This window comes from Felis catus, chromosome A1 (genome assembly GCF_018350175.1).
Source record: "Felis catus isolate Fca126 chromosome A1, F.catus_Fca126_mat1.0, whole genome shotgun sequence".
Classification (NCBI taxonomy): Eukaryota; Metazoa; Chordata; class Mammalia; order Carnivora; family Felidae; genus Felis; species Felis catus.
This window is the reverse complement of record NC_058368.1, coordinates 189,021,663-189,041,616: the sequence shown is the minus strand read 5'-3', so window position 1 is coordinate 189,041,616 and position 19,954 is coordinate 189,021,663. Positions and strand designations below refer to the sequence as shown.

General features: G+C 39.7%; 1 protein-coding gene across 19 annotated transcripts in view; it reads right to left on the bottom strand.

Moving 5' to 3' along the window:
* EBF1 (EBF transcription factor 1) overlaps positions 1 to 19,954 on the bottom strand; it is a 391,187-nt gene that overhangs the window by 23,668 nt on the left and 347,565 nt on the right. For all 19 annotated transcript variants that reach the window (XM_045036233.1, XM_045036235.1, XM_045036241.1 and 16 more), the window contains exon 11: positions 10,464 to 10,552. In XM_045036233.1, the coding sequence (XP_044892168.1) occupies positions 10,464 to 10,552 (89 nt within the window). The remainder of the gene's footprint in view (positions 1 to 10,463; positions 10,553 to 19,954) is intronic.

The following is a 19,954-nucleotide window of genomic DNA, read 5'->3' as shown; positions in this document are numbered from 1 at the left end:
TGTGGAGGGTAGTTTTAGATCCCAACTTCCTTCGTGTTTATTCAGCCAAATGGAAAATTCCACAATGGTAGACTTTGCATTCTAAAAAATCATATAATGAGGGCAGCGAGGGAAGGAGTAAAACAAACCAAAATAATACTTGAGCCCTGTTTAGTTTCCGATCCTCTGAGACATTCCTCAAATTTTTCATTTTTCTGGTAATATGAACTCAAAATAGAGCTTACCACAGAGCATTAGAAACCTTTTGTGCCACACTTTAAGCACTCTTTACTCAGAAGCCCTATGACTGAGAAGAGTCACTTACATCTAGCATCGATATAATTAAACATGTCTCTGTTGAAAGGGGCATTCTCATTATGGCTAAGGACCACTTTAGAGTAAATTGAAATGGAAAGGAGGAGCATAGATGAGGTGTAGGTAGCAAGTGGTTATTTCTAGGGAGGCATAAAATGCCAAATGTGTAACAATTATATTTTACAACCTTGCATTCTAAAGACTTCATGGTATTTTATTATATAAGAAGCTTCAGCTGAAGCTTACTGAATGTTCTAGCACATGCACATTGCCCATATTCTTTAAAGAAAAATAAAATTCAAGCCACAATTAAAATCTGCAGAAATTTCCACAACAAAGGAATTAAATAATCTGAAAGGGTCTACTGCTATTAATACAAGAGGCATCGAAGTCCTTCTAGCCCAGTCTAAAGAAAATGTGGGGGGATTTCTGAACCTTCTCTAATTTTAACGTTGATTTTATGTTCAGATTAAATGAGAGCACTCTTCCTTCTCAAACATATTATTATGTATCATCATGCCATGTGGCTAGAGGCACAGCAGAAAGCTTTGCCTTTGTTGCAAACATGGTATAGAAGACTTCTGAATCACATGAAATTAAAGTGGGTTGTAAGCTAAGGCAGCTATACCAACGTAAGACATACTAACTTACATGATTGACTTTTACAGTGGAAAGAAAAAGGCTGTTTTCAAGCAGCCGTTATTGCCTCAATGGAAAAAAAAAATCAATGAAAGTGAAATGAACAAGAGATTTTGTCTGAGTTGCAGTTAATACCACTGAAGAGCTATGGATAATAAAAGGTCAACAAATAAATTAGCCAGAGTGTTATGAAATGAATGATTTGGCTTATAATTTTATTGAGTGAAAATTGTTCGCTGCCTATTAGACCAGGTAATTTTTATCTGGTGCCTCAATTACTGTTCCGTAAGCAATAATATAGTTGTAAGAGCTGTTGGTTCGATCGCGTGACCTCTGAGAAGCTGGCTAGGACAGCTGACTACTATGATGGATAACTAAGCTTGGTCTCCACAAGGTGCCAAACCTCCCTTTCCTGCAAGGGGATCTCATAAAAGAAACATTACAGCTTGATTCATTTTACCAAAATGTTCGACTTTTCAAGTGTCAGCAGTTAAGTATAAATTGTGAAACCAGGTATTCCTGAGAAGAGTTATGACAATGGCTTTTCCCCCTCTTTTTGGTCTCCTGGCATTCTCTTCTAAATGGTGTCATGGTAATTGGTGAATGGGAGCCTGGGGTGCTTCCCGCCACAAATACAGTGAAAAATGGTGCCTGCACCCTTGTGAATATGACCTGCTTGGAGGTACAGAGCTGAACTTGGTAACCTCTGGCCGGCTCTTCTTATTCCAATTCATTGTACTGGTTTAAGACCGACGCTCTGGGTTAGGTCCTGCTGAGTGGCCTTGGAAATCGACTTTCTGATCAGGATAAAAGTCTCTGCTTAAAGAGAAGGCTATGGACAGAGGTGCCTTTTTCAGGGGTGGGTTGTAAAGTCAGCACATGAAACAAAAACTGCCTAGAGTCAAAATTACCCTTGAAAATCTTTTAAGTCGCCAAGGCCTGGCCTCTTAGAAACACAAAAGCCGAAAATTAACTACTTCTGTTTCTCTTTGTCTTTGGGTTGTGGCTTCCCTTTCCCTAGGGCAAAGCAGAATAAATATCTAGTTTGAAAGTCAAAGGACCACTGAGTAAACAGAGAAATTTACTGTCATACCTATGTATGTGTATGTATGTGTTTGGTGTGAGTGTATACAGATGTGTATATTTATATATTTGGACAAGTACGTATAGTTAAACTTGAGTAAGTGATATATGCATGTTGGAACTATGTTGTACTTTAAGGATATCTAAGGGAGGCAAAAATACAGTTTGCTTTGCTTCTTAAATTGTCCAACATCACCGGTTATTATATGTACCTCTAGACGAATGATAACTGTAAATTCTCAAGGCTTTACAGATGGTCCTGAGTATAACTGCAATTAAAATCCACTGCCTTGAGACTGCTGGGGCTCAGTTCTTATTCCTCTGATGCTTAATTGAAGTGTAACTCAAGGCTGCAAATAGTGAGCAAGGTTGAAGACCTACCTCCTAGTGTCTCTTTCTCAGGGCTTCAGTCCAAGAGGAGGATTTTGGACTGTAAGGGGGAAACAGGAGTTAGCCCTTGCTCCTCCTGTGACTTCTCCCTGAACTAATGAGTAATTACATTGATTCTTCTGCCCAGCGGATGTGATACGAAGTAGGATAAACACAGTTACCCTCATCAAGAGCTCAGTGCTAAAAAAGAACTTGCAAGAGGTTCCGTTCCAGAATCCAGCTATTGGAATAACTGACATTACAAGTCCCTATGATAATGACTCTACTGCTAAAGAGAAAAAGAATTATCTCCAGTGTTTCTATGTGCATGTTTTTCATTCACGTTGCCACTTTTGCTTGGCTCGGCCCTTTGTGAGCTAACTTCAGTCCATACTACCATTGCCCTCTTCCTCTACCACCCCCCCCCACCCCCATCCCTAGCCAAGCTTGAGGATTTTTTTAGCATTGGTTTGCAAAATTGCCTTTTTTCTTCAAATTCCTTTTTCTTAATTCTAGGAGTCAGAGCTTAGGGATACTAGCTCTGGAGCTCAATACAGTTGGCTCAAATCCGTGCTCTGGCACTTACTAGCATTGTAAATGCATGCCTCTGTTTCCTCATCTGTAGAGCAGTGTTAATGCCAGCACCTGGTGCTTTGTTGAGCAATAGCCAGCCATAATATTGATAATCTTCACTTATTTTCCAGAGAACTTTGGCAAATTATATGCATTCATATATGTGCATTATGTGCCTTGAGTGCTGTTTGAGATGCAGTCCTATTTGAATAGCACTGAAAGATTCTGAACAGATTAACAGTGAGGAAGTCTGGTGAGATAGAAAACTCCGTTTACCAGCTGCATAAGCTTAAGCAGATTACTTGGCCTCTCTGAGCCTCAGTTGTCCCATCTCTGAAATGGGCCTGATATAATAATGACAAGTGGAATAACTTAACCGAAAAATAAGTCAGTTAAAGACAAAATAAAGAAGGGAAAATTATAGCTCTTTGTGAGGATCATGGGCCTTTTAAATGAAGCTATACTCTTCCTCCCCTCAAAAAAATATATACTCATTGGGGTACCTGGGTGGTTCAGTCAGTTAAGTGTCAGACCCTTGATTTCAGCTCAGGTCATGATCTCATGGTTCATGAGATCAAGGCCTGAGCCGGGCTCTGCACTGACGGTGTGGATCCTTCTTGGTATTCTCTCTCCCTCTCTCTCTGCCCCTGCCCCTGCTCTCTCTCCCTCCCTCTTCCTCCCTCTCTCTCTCTCTCAAAATAAATAAACATTTAAAAAATTGCATACTCATAACCACATACATGATTCTATATTCAATTTCAGGTGTGCATAGATCAAGCTAAACTCCCCTACTAAAAGAAGCAAAAGTAGAGGGAACACCAAGCCTCTAAATTGAGCACATTATCAAAACAGGTTGTGGGATTTGCCCGCAAGGTTTCTGGCAGATAAAGGGGAGAGAGGAAGAAAAGGTATGCATTCCATAGTTTGTGTGTTTAACAAGAGAATGCAGAGACAAAATGCTTCTTGTATTCAAACTCAGCTGTGCTTTTTCTAAGAGTTCAACATACCATATGATTTGCTTTTTGTTTCTGTATTTTTGTTTGAGTTGAGTCATTTGGGTTCCTGGATATAATGTTAATAGAGTTTCCTCAAATTACAAAAACAAACGAATGAATAAGTTGAGAGAGTGGCTAGCGTCACGGTATGGAAGACAAAAATGGAAGGTTTTTCTTTATCGTTTTCTGAAACCCTTACTCATCCCCCTTTTCTGCTAACAGGCAATGTGGCTATGCAAAGATTTCTTATTTGTATTTTCACTGATGCAACTGCAGGTTTTGAATCACTGATAGTCTTTGCATAAAGACTAAAACAATAACAGCATAATTAGAATACATTGTATACAGTCGACTCTGGTTTTATTTTGCCCCAGCTCTGTATTTATGATAAATCACTAAACACTAACGCTCTTTAGGGAGGGTGATTTTGGGTCTTGTCTCTCCATTGAGCAAAAACAGTGCCTGTGACGAGAGTCTGAATTTCAATTCTGCAAGTGTACAGTTGAACTGAATAATACTTGGCACAATGCAGTGCACAACCGAGCCACTAAATGGCTGATTTACTAAATTATTATTAGATGAGCCCTTGCTGTTCCAAATGAAAGTGCAGTCACTGTCTTCCTTCATGGTGTGTTCAAATTGTTCTGTGTTTAAATATTCAGCATGAGGCTAATGTGAACTGATGAACTGAGACTATAAACATTCACTTTCAATACAGATAGAGCGACAGAGATGCAACATATCATGTGGCCCACGGAGGTGAAAATGATTTATATTTAAGGATGTTGCTGCCTACTTCCATTACTTTAAGGTGCTCTTAATTAGCACAGTGTTGGAAATGACTAATTCCCATGTACAGGAAGAGCAGACTCGTGGAGGCTGAGATTTTTCCGCATGCCAGTGAAGGAGAAGCTACCGAAAGGATCTGTTGCCTGTGTAGTTTAGAATCTAGAGTTTTATTTGTGGCAGGCTGCACAGCACCAGCAGAGTAACATGTCTGCTGGAAGAACTGTGGTTTTTGACTTTCAGTGTTTCTTCTTGTCTCCACCCTCCCAAAGGGTCTACAGTCCGTCCTCACTACCATCCATCCCTCTGCAATCCACATCCCTTACGATCCACGTCTACTACCCTACATGGGCACGGTGGCACCTCTACCCATCTCACCAGCTTCTTTGGTGACACCTGCTGGAATGAAGAACAACCCTTTGCTCTTTGGAAGCGTATAACCCTTCTTCCCTCCTCCCCTTTGAGGGCAGTTATAGGCAAGCACTTAAAATACTGTGATCACTTACAGTAGATTAGAATTTTTTATTGGTGCCGTGTTGCCATAACAACATGAAGACAGCAGATGACTTAAGCTAAGCTTGCAAAGCAAAAGGCTGCTCATCTGGCAGTTAAAATGAATACAGTTCATTTCACAAGTTTCCCATATGGACTCTTAGTGTATGGTAATGAGGAGACCATATGGTGAGAGAAAATGCACTGAGAACAATTGGGTTCCACTGGCTGAGTGGGAAGTTGGGAGAGAAAACCCGGGTGAGAGATTCTGGTGTGTGTGTTCTCTGGGTTCAAGGTTTGCTTGAGGTTTGTTTTGGTTTTTGTTTGGGATAGTTGTTTTCCATAGGGGTTTTGCATTTCTTAATCTGCTCCTTAATATGTCAGCTGTGCAAAATGACAAACATCTTGCAAATTTTGCAATATCATTCATCACAAACTGTCAGCAGTGTTTGCAAATCTGACTTGCAAGATCTTTTAAATGTGTTGTTCTTAAAAGGCAACAGTACTAAGTTTTTAGACAAAGTGCAGGAAAATTTAAGCACTTCTGACAAGCAGAAACATTAACAGTAATCATTTTAAAAACACTCGCATCTTTTGCCTGCATGTTTAGCTGTAAATAATGCTAGAATGTATAAAAGCTTTAAAGTAAAAATGTAATAAATACTTTTTATTATGTTTCATAAAAAAATAAAAAAATGCCATGAGCCCTGTGTATGTGTTATCTATACATGTGAACAGTATAGAGATGGATGGTTCCCACTCTCCTTACTACTAACCAGATTGGAGACCTGGGAGGACAGCTTGAAAAAAGCTCTAAAGTCAATTCTGTACTATACATGCTTCATAAAAGATGAATATAAATGCATTAGTTAGACACGGTGAGCTAAATTAGAAGGTCAGGCAGGGCTGGGAGGGCTGAAAAATCACACAACCAATGAGTGTAATTACTCTTTTTTAAGTCTATTAAGTGGTGTTGTTCTATCAAGGCTCAGGGGTATAGGACATGAAGAACAAGATAAAGTAATGTGTATTTATTACTCCCACTGGATCAATTTACCAGATATTTTCAGCTCCATAAAGCAAAATACACAAATGCTGCCTTTGTTACTTTTCTCAAACTGCTTTATTTTCTCTAAAAGAAGGACTGGCTCTGGTAGAGACACTTTTGCCCCACGGAGGTCCCCATGCCAACCCCCTTCAGTGGGATGATGCGAGAAAGCTGGCAAGAGTTTAAGTAGGATGGGGGAGAGGTGTAGGCGAGGAATAGGAGACCGGAGCTAATCACCTCAAGACAGAATTATTTGGGTTTCCAGATCCGAAGGAAAAGTGGGAATATGATGCAATGGTGACAGTGAGGCAGTCAAGCCCAAGGACTCGAATTTTAGTCTTCCCACTTGTTAGCTGTGGAGTCGGGCACGTCGCCAGCCCTCTGGGCCTCTGGCTCCTGTGGAGTGTGGAGTCCCTGCCTTGCAGGGCCTGTGGCCTCTGCGTACTGGAGTCTTGCTAGATACCAGAGAGGCCTCCTCGCCTAAATTATCTCACCAATGCCCAACAGCAACCATGCGTTGAGGAAGAGAAAACAGAGGCTGGAAAGGCTGAGTCACTGCACAGAGCATGGATCTGGTTTGCCAACTCCATATCTGTCTGAGCTGAGAGCTCACTCTCTCGGCCTCTGTGCTCTTTGAACACCTTGATAGAGCAGTGCCCGGCACACCTTGGGCATGAAGTGACACTACGTGCTCCCTGGGACTCACTGGCAACACACAGAATGCCCGTGAGGTTTGGTCCACTCTCCACGCCTCTGTGCTAATGCTCACTGCCCACTCAGGAAGACAACTAATACACTGAAAGAGGGTGGAGACACCGCTGGCCTTCAAAACAGAGAGAACTCCTTGTTCAGTGCTTCTGGATTGCGTCATACATGCCTGCATCTCACGGTCTCTGACTGACCACAGTCCCCATCCCCTCACCGCCACATTACATGAAGAGTCAACCTTCACCCCAAAGTCCATCACGTGTTCTTCTCCCTCCTGCCAGGATCCAGAGAGGGAGGCAAGTTTGTATGAAACAGAACAGAACGGTTCCATTTAAAATCTTTGTCCACCTTTCTCCCTGCGCATCTGAAAAAGGAAACCAAATAACACCTGGACTTAGGATAATTATACTGTTTTAAATGTGTGCGTACAGCCACTGTCACTAATGGTGACTTTCAGGAACAAAATAGTTGACAGAGAAGGGTTCATCTTGCTCCTGTTTTCTCATTTGGTAAATGGGAATGATGTCTATTTTCCCGACTTCTCTCATAAGAGGGGCTCCAATAAAACAAAACATGTACAAGTTCTTTGAAAAAGCACAAGCCAGTATACAAAGGCATATTATTATGGAAAGCTGTCTGCTTGGTCTTTGGAGCAGTTTCATTTGACAGAATATGTGGGTGGTTGTATGAATCTAGCTTTGTCTATTCACAAACACATGGGTTTAATAAAGTGCAGTTTGTTTTTTAAGGTGTGTGGTCCATGGCTCACTGAAACACTCCTGTTTGACAAACACTGACCATGATTCTAAGAAAGGCGGAGCCCGTTTTTATCCCCCTAACAATGGACAGCCTGAGTATAAATCTCCCAAGTCCACAGGAATACCTCGAGCTGGCTCCATCCACCACTTCCTGACCCTGCTCTTGAACTCTCCCTCCACCTTAACATTCAGAGCCAGGAGGACAGCCACTCTGGTCTGAGTCACACAGAGAACTTCCTCAGGCGGCTCCGGCCAGAGCCCTTGAGCAGTCAAGTGGCTAGATGCAGGCTGCGGAGTGTTTCCTCAGCACACAAATCCATTGTGTCCTGATTACTCCTCCCAAACCCAGGAAAAGAGGGCTGGGAACTTCACCATCAGGCCACCGGGGATGCAGTGACACGTGCCTGTGCTATTTGTTCAACATTTCTGAACATGATGTGCAACTGTAAAAATGGTTTTAAAAGTACACAAAAATAAGCCCTATATGCCTATTTCTCTTATTTCATTATGAATAAGAAAAGTACCTCCTGGCTTCTTTAGACCTCAACCGTTAAGTCAGATTTATCTTCCGTTTTTCAATAAATATTTACAGAGAAGCAACTGTGAGCCAGATAGCTGTGCTAGAGTGCAGCCACAGGATTACTTCTTTTTGTCCTTACGTGATCCCCGGGAAGTCAGCGCAATTATTGTCCCCACTTTATAGATGAAGAAACTGAGGCACAGAAGATGAATCATACATTCAACTGCCACCAGGATTAGGATTTCCTGCTCTGCAGAGATTGGATGGAAGAGCCCTAAGAAGCAACAATCCCACTCTTACTCACCTTCAGATAATCGTAGCTACCTTTTGTTGAGTACTAAATAACTGGTTGAAATAACTATCAGAAAAAGTGGAAAATATTACCATCTCCATTTGATAGAGAAGGAAACTGAGGCACAGAGGCAAAGAATTTGGGGGGGGGGGGGAGACAAGAATTTTGACCCCTGCTGCATAGCTAGTAAATGTCCTTGCTCCGAGTTCCACCTCTGCCAATCGGACTCTCCAGGTCCTTCAGCAGACTCTAGAGACATCAATTGCCACGTGTAAAGTGAAGACTGTCCCCAAAAGGAAAAATTAAGACAAGTCTGTCATTGTGCCCATGTCTTCTTTCTACCACTGAGACACCTCAGGCACTGACCACTGGGTGGACACACATCATTTATATCATTGTGCTATAAAATTACCAATTATAATCCCACAGGAAATGCATGGGAGCTAGGTTCTTGCTAGACAGAGGGCCTTGAAAGTAAATCTCTCCGAGGCACATCTATCCTACAGAAGGAGACTGCCGTTCACTAAGTCAGGTGAAAGAGAAGGATGTGTATGATGGAGGCCTGTTTCAAAGACAAGGATATGAACAGTCTGACATACCATATGGTTTCCTCCTGAGGTGAAACGCTTTCAGTAAGGTCCACAACACTGGGCGGAAGCAAGGCTGTTCCCGGAAGCCAGAGCTAGAGACTGAGGCCGTGTGCTTCTTCCCCCAGGTCTAGGTAGAGAACTCCCATTCTTGTTGGTCACAGTTCTTCCTCTCTTCAGTCAGGTAGTGTCCCTCCTCTCCTCTACTGGCTCCTCTCATTTATGCAACAATTTGGGGGGGGGCACTTTTCTCCTGGGCAAGGTCTGTTCTGACAGGGTACCAGGCACACAGGTAGGATCTGGCAGTAAGCCAATCCCCTGAAGAAGTTTGTTGAGCTAAGACGGACGCCAACTTCATTTTCGTGTTTTATGAGGCAAAACAGACTCAGAAGTGACATATCTCCAGCCTTATTCCAGCAAGGAGAGCACCTCTCATCTACTCATTGAATTTATAATAGTTTCCATTTGTGTAATAAATGAAACTTTATTTTGCTGTCAGTAAATGGTGAATGGTAGTTCCACTAATTCTGTATTTTGAACTTATTTAATTGTTCTCTATTCGGAGTCCTCACAGGACTTTGGTTGCACTTTGGTTAAATGTATCTATTACTTCCTCTAGTGACTAGTTGTGTATAGTGATCTCTGTGACACAAGGCCCGTGTTCCTCGGGTACAGAGATGAGAATACCCCCGCTATTGACAACAGGTACAGAATAGAAGTCAATATGTGAATTTCCTACTTTCTGTATTGGCAGTCTCAGTGTATTGCTGCATGACATATACTACTCTTGAATTTTTGTTTAATTTCTCACACTTTTATACCTTATTTCCAATTAGTCTACCAATATGTTTCTTTTGAGTTCTAGCTGCATTAGGGGTAGGTATAAATCCTTGCATAGGTAGAAAGCCAGTGTTCTCTTTCCTCTTAAGAATTGATATGATGCAATGATTAATAACTTGGACTTTGGAGCCAGGTTGTATAGATTTGAATCTCAGTTTAGCAATTTACATGCTTGTGACCTTGGGCAAATGATTTAACCTCTCCTTGCTTATTTTCTTCTCTAAAATAAAAGTACCAACTCAGAGGGTTTTTGAAAGGAAGAAATGACATAATATATGTAAAAATAAGAATAACACTACCTGGCACATAAATGCTTGCTACTTTTATTATTGTTTACCTTATAGTACCAAACACACAAAAGACAAAAATGTTGCGTTGTTCACCTATGAGCTAATTTTATCAATAGCAAAGTTTTCTGCTAATCACCTAAGCTCAAGTCAAGTTACAGAGACTGTAACCCCAAAAAGAAGAATCCTGACCTTTGGCAAACGCTCGGGGTCGCCAGGGTGTCGAGGAATGACCTTCTGTAACCTCTGGAAACCATAATCGATGGTGGGTTCATTGAGCGCTGCAAGGAAGAAGTCACAGGATTAGAACAATTTCATTAAATAAAACAGAAACTAACACTGATGGCATGGAAACAACTAGAAGTCAGAAATTAATTTATACTTTTGAATTACATCACGAGATGATCAGATGCACAATCCCCTTGCTGAACATTTTCACTGTCTACTTCTGCTATTTACCATGGTAGGCAGGGACTCACTCAAAAGAACATTGGTAGGAACCTTAGTAATGACTCCTGAACTCAGTTCTTCTGGCCAAATTCTATATTGCTTACATAATCAAAAATAGAAAGTAAAATGGTATTTGATATGAAGTTTTAGGATCCACTAGCTAAAAACTGAGGGCAAAATAAATACTCAAGGGCTTGTCTGAAGGTATCCACACATTATAAACAGCAGAATTACAAGTACTTGCTTAACTGAAAAATCTGTAGTAGATCTCAGCACACCCCACAAGTCGATGCCTCTGTGGTGATTAAGCCTGCAAGAACGTGGTGAGGGGCAGGGAGATGAGATCTTCTCAGCATAGAAAACCTAGTCTACACTTGATAGAGTCTGCAAGGTGATAGGTGTTGAAAACGTCCTCGATACAACACCCTCACATCTAAAATGACAGACTCATTCACTAACATCAGTATTATTTCAGGAAAAAGACTAGCCTCTGTGGAGCACTAGCATAGAGCATATGGGTCTCCAAGAAAAATTCTTAAAAAGACTAAAAGAAGAACAAACCTATAATAATATTTGGAGACAATGGGCCTTATTGTACTCATATTGTCTACACTCTTCAAAGCCTCCTTAAATTAAGTGTGATACGAAGTAGACTCTGGTCTATAATTTTCAAAATTCCTTCTCAAGGTATGAAATATCTTCAGCCTTCCTCACCTGACCAGGAAAAGATGGCAGCTCAGTCCTCTACCCACATCCCCCGTATCCTCTAAGTAATGGGTGGGTGGGAGGGTGGGTGTTTTTCTTCTTTTCTTTTTTAGTGTAACTAACGTTTTCAACCACATATTTTCTCCCACACCGAGTAAAAAGACAGTCTTTGTAGTTCTGACATTTAGCTATACATTAGAAAACAAGTTGCCACATGCTTTACTTAAAATGCATTTCCATTAACCTAAATTTCAAAAGTAAGATTCATACTACTACTAACTTTAAAAAACTGTATTAAATTCAAATAGGTCCCAAGGCTAATGGAAGCAATTTGTATACCAACCCAAACTGACTGGCCCACTTTTCAAAATACAGGTATGATAATCTTGTGGTTTTAAAAGGACATTTAAATTGAAAGACTGTGAATTTAGTACATAATTATACCAATAGAACCCTTTAACTTGTCAACTTGTAAATCTAAAAGGCTATCAATCATTTCTAAAGAGGAAATAAACCTTAAAATTCCTTGATTGACAGTGCTTACTTTTTATGTAGGGAAAAAAAAAAAGGCAAAAAAAAAAAAAAAGGCAAAAAAAAAAAAAAAAAAAAAAAAGCTGCGTAAAGTGGCCAGAAATCCATTTACAAAAGTACATTGTTTTACATAGGTGAGTAAAAAGCCAATAATTACACCTCCAAAAGACACATAAATCAGAGTAAGTACTTTTTCCTCACTTGTATATTTTAAGTTGGAGTGAACTTCAGGTAACTTTTTATTGAAAAGATTTTCCCAAATGCAATGCTTATTGAAGTTGTTAATAGAGTAGCATTTTCATTTAAGACAATGTAATCATTTTTACAAATATGAGATTTAGCCATCTTCTCCCCCTTTCCCCAGCTTCCAAACAGTAAACTTTCAACCTGTCTCTTGTGGAAATTAACTAAAATTATACCCAGGTGTACCAAATCTTTCTATCTATACTAGTATATGAGTTAAGGCACAATATTTATTATTCCTCCCATTTTATGAATTACTTTCTAAACCCTTGAGAAGAATGCTTTTTTCAAATTAGACATGTAGAGGAAAAAGCCATAGAACTCCTCATGCAGGGAAGCTGTTACTCATAAAATCCATGGTATTTAATCAAGAAATGCATGAGAGGGACAGGAATGAGCACCTAGGTTTAAGATATATGTCACATCCATCCTCCACCCATATTACTAATTGCCATCCAAGATGTTTAACCGTAAAAATAGCTTTAAACAATTAAGTGTATCATTTTAATATCTGAATTCTAATTCTTGTTTTTGTTTTTCAGGCTAAGCCACCAATAAAACTTGAATTGTTGACCTGTTCCTGCAGTTGTTTGCATAATGAATTGATTCCTACCGTGTCAAGAAACGGGTGATTGTTAAATGAATGAATGTCTGACATTATGAGGGGAGGATGTGTTTCTCTGTCCATACAGCCAACTCACAGCAGAATGACCAACACTTAGTATCTGCAGTTAAAAGAGCCAATTCAAATATCATATGGAACTAACAGCTAAAGAGCTGAGGAGAAGTCATTCTGCTGCCACAAAACGTAATTAAGATATATTAAACTCATTATTCAAGGGAAATAAGCATCTACTCTATGGAAGTATACTATGTGAAGGGACGTATTTCAGATAGTTAGATAAAGGCTTTTAATTTATTTCCCATGCCTTTATGACTTGCTCTACACTCACACGTTTCAATATATTAACCTGCCCTTAATTTAGGTATAGACCATTACAAGGTGTGGTCCAGTGCTATAGACAAAGACAGCATTAAAAATATGCAAGACAAAGCTCATTGTCTTAAATTCAAATGTGCCTGATGAGTTCTCTCATTGCATTGACTAGAGAAAAATAAAAAAAAGGATTACTGAATGAGAAGGGTCATCTGATAAAGATTGTTACTTAAAACAAAACAAAGCAAAACCCCCTAAAAACAGATTAAGTGGCTAGGGAGGAGGATGGTAAAATCATGGCATACCCATGGGATGGAATATGATGCAGTCCTCAAAAGCAATGCTACAGGGAAAAAAAATTACTTACTGACAAATAATATATGGCTAGGTTAATAAGCAGATTACAGGAGCATATATACAATATGGTTACTTTTTAAAAAATGAACATACATAGAATAAAGAAAATATGTCTATATATAAACTGCTTAACAGTAGTTATTTCCAAAAAGTGGGTCTTAAAGTGCTTTTCTTCCTTCTCTTTGTGCTGTACATTCTCTGAATTTTCCACAATGAACATATATTACTTTTATAATCAGAGAAAAAGGTTAAGAGCAAGAGATTGTTGCCGAGATGGAATGTGACCTCCTTGTATAAAGTAATGACATAAGAAACTATGCCTTAAAAGGGGTCTGTATACCCTTTAATAACCTTGCATAGGTTATTACAGACTATAAGAAAAATAAGTAGTATACTTTTGGCCAGTTGTATAAATATGTGACTATTCATAAACTCTCTGAAAATCAACAGAGAGGGTAACGAGGAGGAATCATAAAGAATGGTATATTTATTTCATCAGTGGGGGTAGTCGTACCTTAGGGACATACGTCTACTCTGCAAGAATGTAATATAAAGTTAATCCTTCAACAAAGTGACCTCATTGTATTCAAGCACAGGGCTCAGGGGGCACCAGTAGAAATGGGACTAATCAATTTTCCCCCTAAAACTTAGGACAATTCTGAGAATCTAGTAGAGAAAGAAAGAAAAACTTAATTGGGCATAATTAACCACAAATAAAGAAGCATGAGCATCTTAGGTTGAAAAAAGAAAAACAGACGAAGCTATAAATGGCAACAGGAAGGCAAGGATGAGAGAGCATTCTGTGACTCCGCTTCCAAATACCTAGTCCATGTTCTCTGAAAAGGGCTTCGGAGGGTGTCATCTGAAACCAGGCAGGGACAGTAGCAGAATAAGGGAGGCTCAGAGGTCTAGAAAAACCTGTAATCCCAAATTGAAAAAGCCCCAGTTTTTAAATCATCACAGTAGAATGGGAACAATGTAGGCATCTGAAAAATTCCACATTATAGGAAATTCTCCATTGACTCAATCATCATTTTTAGTGCCCACAATGCATCCAGATGGCATTTGTAGGAATTAACTGTTTTGTGTCACAAAACCAAAAGCCCTTAAAAACAAACTTTCTGAAAGAAATATGTCATCCAGCCCCAAAAGACTGATGAACTGGTCGGCATTTCAGGGGCATCAAAGTCATTACTTTTCAAAGAGTAAAAGTTAATTGAATAGTTAAAAAAAAAAATCAAACCCCTACATCTGGCCTTGTGTTGGAACTGTTTATAAATGGCTGTGGGGGCTGGCTTTCCCGGTCTCACAATCTCAAACTCCCCCAGAGGAAATCAGTAACTTTCTATGCAGAACCAATCTAAGCAGAGCCCTTCTTTGGGCTTCAACTGAGGTCCTGGTCAAGACAGAACAGCTCTGATAATACAAAACTATTATTTACAGTGTCCAAGTGTTCATGCAGCATGAAATGCTATATGCAAAGAACATTTAAAATAATGCAATTAGATTTTATGCACGAATACTAATGACAAGATTACAAAATCCAGGGGCACCTGGGTGACTCAGGTGAACATCCATCTCTTGATTTTGGCTCAGGTCATGATCCCAGGGTCCTGGGACTGAGCCTTGTGTTGGGCTCTGCACTCAGCAGGGAGTCTGCTTGGGGTTCTCTCTCTCTCTCTCTCTCTCTCTCTCTCTCTCTTTCTCTCTCTCTCTCCCTTTCTCCCTCTGCCCCCTCTCCCACTGATGTGCACACGTGCACATGCTCTCTCTCAAAAAAAAAAAAAAATTACAAAATCCATTCAAAACATCTGTAATGAGTAAATTGTAACTAAATGCCATTTGTGGCCTTTTCATGCCTTTAGTCTTTTTTTAAATCCACTTCACACACATCAAGTAAGGAAATTCTCTCTAAGGGGATTTATTTGCAAATTAAAATTTTATAGTCAGGAAGGATGCATTCTCAGTTATGAAAACTGACTTTTCTCTTTTCAGAGTTTCTTTTTAGAGAAATCACTCCTCTGTCCTTCCGAACTTCTTGAATACTTAATTCCTGGAAACAATGGAAATGAGGGGCTGGAGAGCTGTGTTCCCAAACAGCACAGGAAAAGCTCTTTCGGTGCCATTCCAATGTTAGTGCAGAGTTCCCCTGCTTTTATAGCTCAGAGACTCGCTGCAGCGCTTTAACATATTTCTGGGGTTTTAATTTCCTTTTTTTAATGGTTGTGTGACATGATGTCATTTTGACTGGAAATAAAAAGAAATGCAGATATTAGGAAGGTAATATTTATATTCTATTGCCATTTAATGTCCAAACAAATATCTAGACTCTATGCCAAGTAATAAATAAAACCTCATAGCACAGGCAATGATAAAACCAGCACCTGGGTCTCCGAGCTTCCCTGGTGACTACTCTATATTTGAACTAAAGGAGTAACAGCAGAGCATTTCCCTTCAAGGCAGATCCATTCTGGGCATGAGAGTTATTACATATGTGTTAGGCGAGCCTTTTTGTTCCATAATGGCCCCATTTTTTCCCTCAGTCACTAAATTAACAACTAGAGGTAAACAATAAAACAGCAAGTTATCTTCACAAACCTATCTTGAAGACTGACTTTAAAATATATAAACCGAAAAATCAACCAGAAACCTAAACAAGAGCCAGAAATATGGTTAATGAAGAAATCTGTTGCATTTCCAGTCACTTAGATATTTCATTATCTTCCTAGATGTTTAGCGCATGAACAGTATTCCGGTCTTCTCTTCTGTGGAAGTGAGCGACACACTCTTTAAGAAACCTAAAACCAAATCCCCTGCAAGCAGAGCCCTGCTTTCAATGTGAAATACTTTTACAACCCAGTTCCCTGCCTCAGGCGCCAGTCAGGTTCGGGAGAGGTTTGGGAAGAGGCTCACTGCGCTGCAGAAGCTGTAACTGAACCAGGAGGGTGTCAGGATGAAGCCAACATGGGCAGAATATACCAACATAGGAGCCAAAGCAAAATTTCCAAACTGGGTTTGAACACGCCCTGACTTCTTATTTGTAGTTTTCAAACTTCTCGATGTGTGGCAAGAAGTCTGAGACTCAAAAACCAAGCAAAGGAATTACTACTTCTCTCTCTCTACCAAAGGTACAATCAGAGGTACTAGTTGGCTTGTGTGGCTAAGTCCTTTCCACAAAGAGTGGGGCCAGGGGTACATAGGAGGTACAAACTGAAGAGAGAAAGTGAGGGGGCGGGGGGGGGGGGGGGGGAAGCGGATCAAAGCCCAGGATGATGACGTGCTGGGGCTCCTGGAGAAAGAGCTGGAAGACCCTGAGGGCTGTCAGCTGGAATGCAAAGAGCTTATGTACCTTTAGAAATTAAGAACTCTTCCACAAGCAAGAGCAATCAAAAGCCGGAAGAAAGAGTTGAGCGACATACTTTTGTTTTTTTAAAATGGAAACAGCTTTAGTGTTTCTCGAAAAGTAATACATTCTTATTGTATAAAAAATACAAAAGAAACACAAAAAAGAGGAAAAAACAATACCCCATGATACTCCTATTCATATGTAACCACTACTTATATTAGTACCCACGCTTTCAGACATTTTCGCAATACTGTTTTACATAAATACAGATTATATACATATTTATATCCACCTCAATCTTTCCAGGGGTCATGGCATATTGCATTATATAGATGGCCATAATTTATGTAACAAATCCTCTGTTCATGGGGGTGTATGCTCCCCCCCCCAACCCTTGCAAATTTTCACTGATGTAAGAAGTACTATATTGAAAAATAGGAGAGATTCTTAGATAAAAGAATATGCACATTTTCAAGTCTTTTGATACATATATTTCCTAACTATCCTTTACAAAATGTATACCAATTTACACTTAGACAGGTTACAACTAATTTTTAAGTTTTTACATCCTGAACCTCAGTTATTCTCTAAGTTATAAGGACCTCTGAAGACTTTTAATAGATGTTAATAATCATAATGATTACTTGTTGAGGTGTCATTTTAAACATACCCTGAGTTCACATAATACTGTTTTCCCAGTAATATCAAGTGCTTTATAGACATTAGCTCAGTGATTCCTTCAATATGCTGTGCCATAAATGTCAAAAATCATCGCTCCCAATTGGGATTTGAGAAACTGAGGCACAGACAGTGCTAACTGTATAAATCAGAACAAAAGCCTAGGTGCTTTACTTACTCTTCCAGGATGACTACTTTATTTTAATATTAATGAATCCCAATTTGCAACATATTGACAAGTTCTGCTAGCAAATCCATTAAATGGCTTCTTTGTCACTCAGTATCTGTGAAATGGAAACCTGCCCCAAGGAAGAACCCTTATGCACAGACCCCTGACTCTGTACAGGTGAGCAAGTCACTTAGCCTGACTTGGCCACTGATGACTCAGCCATCGACAAACACGAACCGTCTCGGGGGAGGCCACCCTCGTATTTGAAACTTTTCCCACAAATGACCAAAAAGCTGAGTTTTCTGTCATGTTTGAGTTGGGCTCTCAAAGGTTGATTTGTCCTTTGGGAAAAAGAGAACACAGAATGCTGTTAAGATACATAAAACCCACTAATTTCATGTCACAACCAGTTGGTATTTTCTAGATGATTCTTGGCGAGAAGTCACTGACAGAAGTGGAACAACTCTCCATAAACAGACCCCCTTATCGCCCTGGAGGGTTAAGCTCTGTCTAAAATGGGAAGTAGGTGAATGTACAATAATTAGGGAAAACTGTACTGCTCTCTAATTGTAATAAAGTTGATGAGAAAAGTTGCCCCTGTTCTTGCATATGATGTGCTCTGAACAGCTTGGCCTTTCAGGAGTCTTAATTTAGATTTCCAAATTTGATACAAGTTTAAAACTAGAATTAAATCCCTCAAGCAAACAGAAGCTTAAAGATCTTCATGATTTTTTTTTTTTTTGCCTTTCAATCCTTTTCACTTTATGATTTAAAAAAAAAAAAAAAAAAAAGATCACTCGTGATTAGGTTTCCAAAGCCAGATTTGCTCATTTGAACTAGAAGAGAAGGATGATTTTCACCATGTAATTGATGATGGTGTTTAAGTATTGAAAGCCAACAGTCTGTCTTTCTTAGCATTTAAGGATAAATCTATAATTTTCTTCCCGACTGGCATATCTTCTGATATAACAGGAGTAATATTCCTTCTATAATTGTTCTTCAGATTTCTTTCCAAAGAGTTTTGACAATAACTGTTATCAAGGGGGTAAAATCACACAGCCTGTCTGATAAACATGTTTTCTTGCGTTCCCACCCCAGCGAGTGCTTGACACCGTAGTTTTATCATCCAGTGTGTGTTCAGAATGAGCTTAGAACAGCAATTGCCGGGAATAGGCAGGCGATAAACCGCATTGATTTAACACATCTTGTTTTCAATCATGCTTGGATTTTCTGAGCACGCATTTTTCCTGTACTCTGGCTTGTAGCTTTTATCTGACGAGCTGATCCCTTTTCACTGGAAAATGAAAAGGTCGCACAATAAGACACGGTTTACTGGAACTTGAACACGCACCAGGGAAAGTATTTTAGATAAATACTGTCAGACATAGTGGAGCTGAATTTCAACAACACAATTGCTAAACAACAATACTTATTACTCTCCTAGAACAAGCTACCAGTAACTTATGGCTCTCAGCAGGGAACAGCACCAAGTCTCGACTCCAAAGCTAAAAAACCCTTCTCTGAGCCCCGCACTAACCAAGCACAGAGTTCTGGGCTAAGGTCCTACTTGTGATTGTTAATATCATGGTTTTATGAGACAACTCAAAAAATTACTCCTACTGTTCACAGAGCTGCTTCCTCTAAACCGGTGGACAGGTTTCAGAAGAGCTGGATAATGATGTTATAGCAGGATTCTCTAGACAGATTGAGAGGGGAAAAAGTCCCAAGAAAAGTGACTCCAAATAATCCATTAATCCACTAATAAGACAGGAATAGGGATTAGAGGATTAACTGATTATTCGGTAGTATTTTAATAAGTTAAAGAGCACTTATAACAAGTATGTTACCAAGAGAGCTACAATGGCTTTGCAGATAAGCCTAGACGTTATCATCAGCCTACAGTCCAACTAAATGGCATCTTGATATAAAATAAATGATGTCAGCCATTTTCAGTATTGACCTGACTTACATGATTATTATTGCTGTGTATCATTAGCTTCAGACTCAAGTCTCCTCTACCTGAACAGAGTCAGAACCCTTTTCTCTGTAGCCTTAACACACATATGTTGTGATTATATCTTTATTCATTATCTACTCCAGAGCTTCTCAGACTTTCTCCACTCATAGCACCTTGGGCAGCTCAGCAATCTTTCCACAGCACCTCCAAGTGGAAAGAAATGCTCAGCAGCTCTGTTTATTAACTACTTAGGTCCAAACCGCCTGATATTTATATCCTAACAACATAGCAGCCATTTGAAAAACCATAC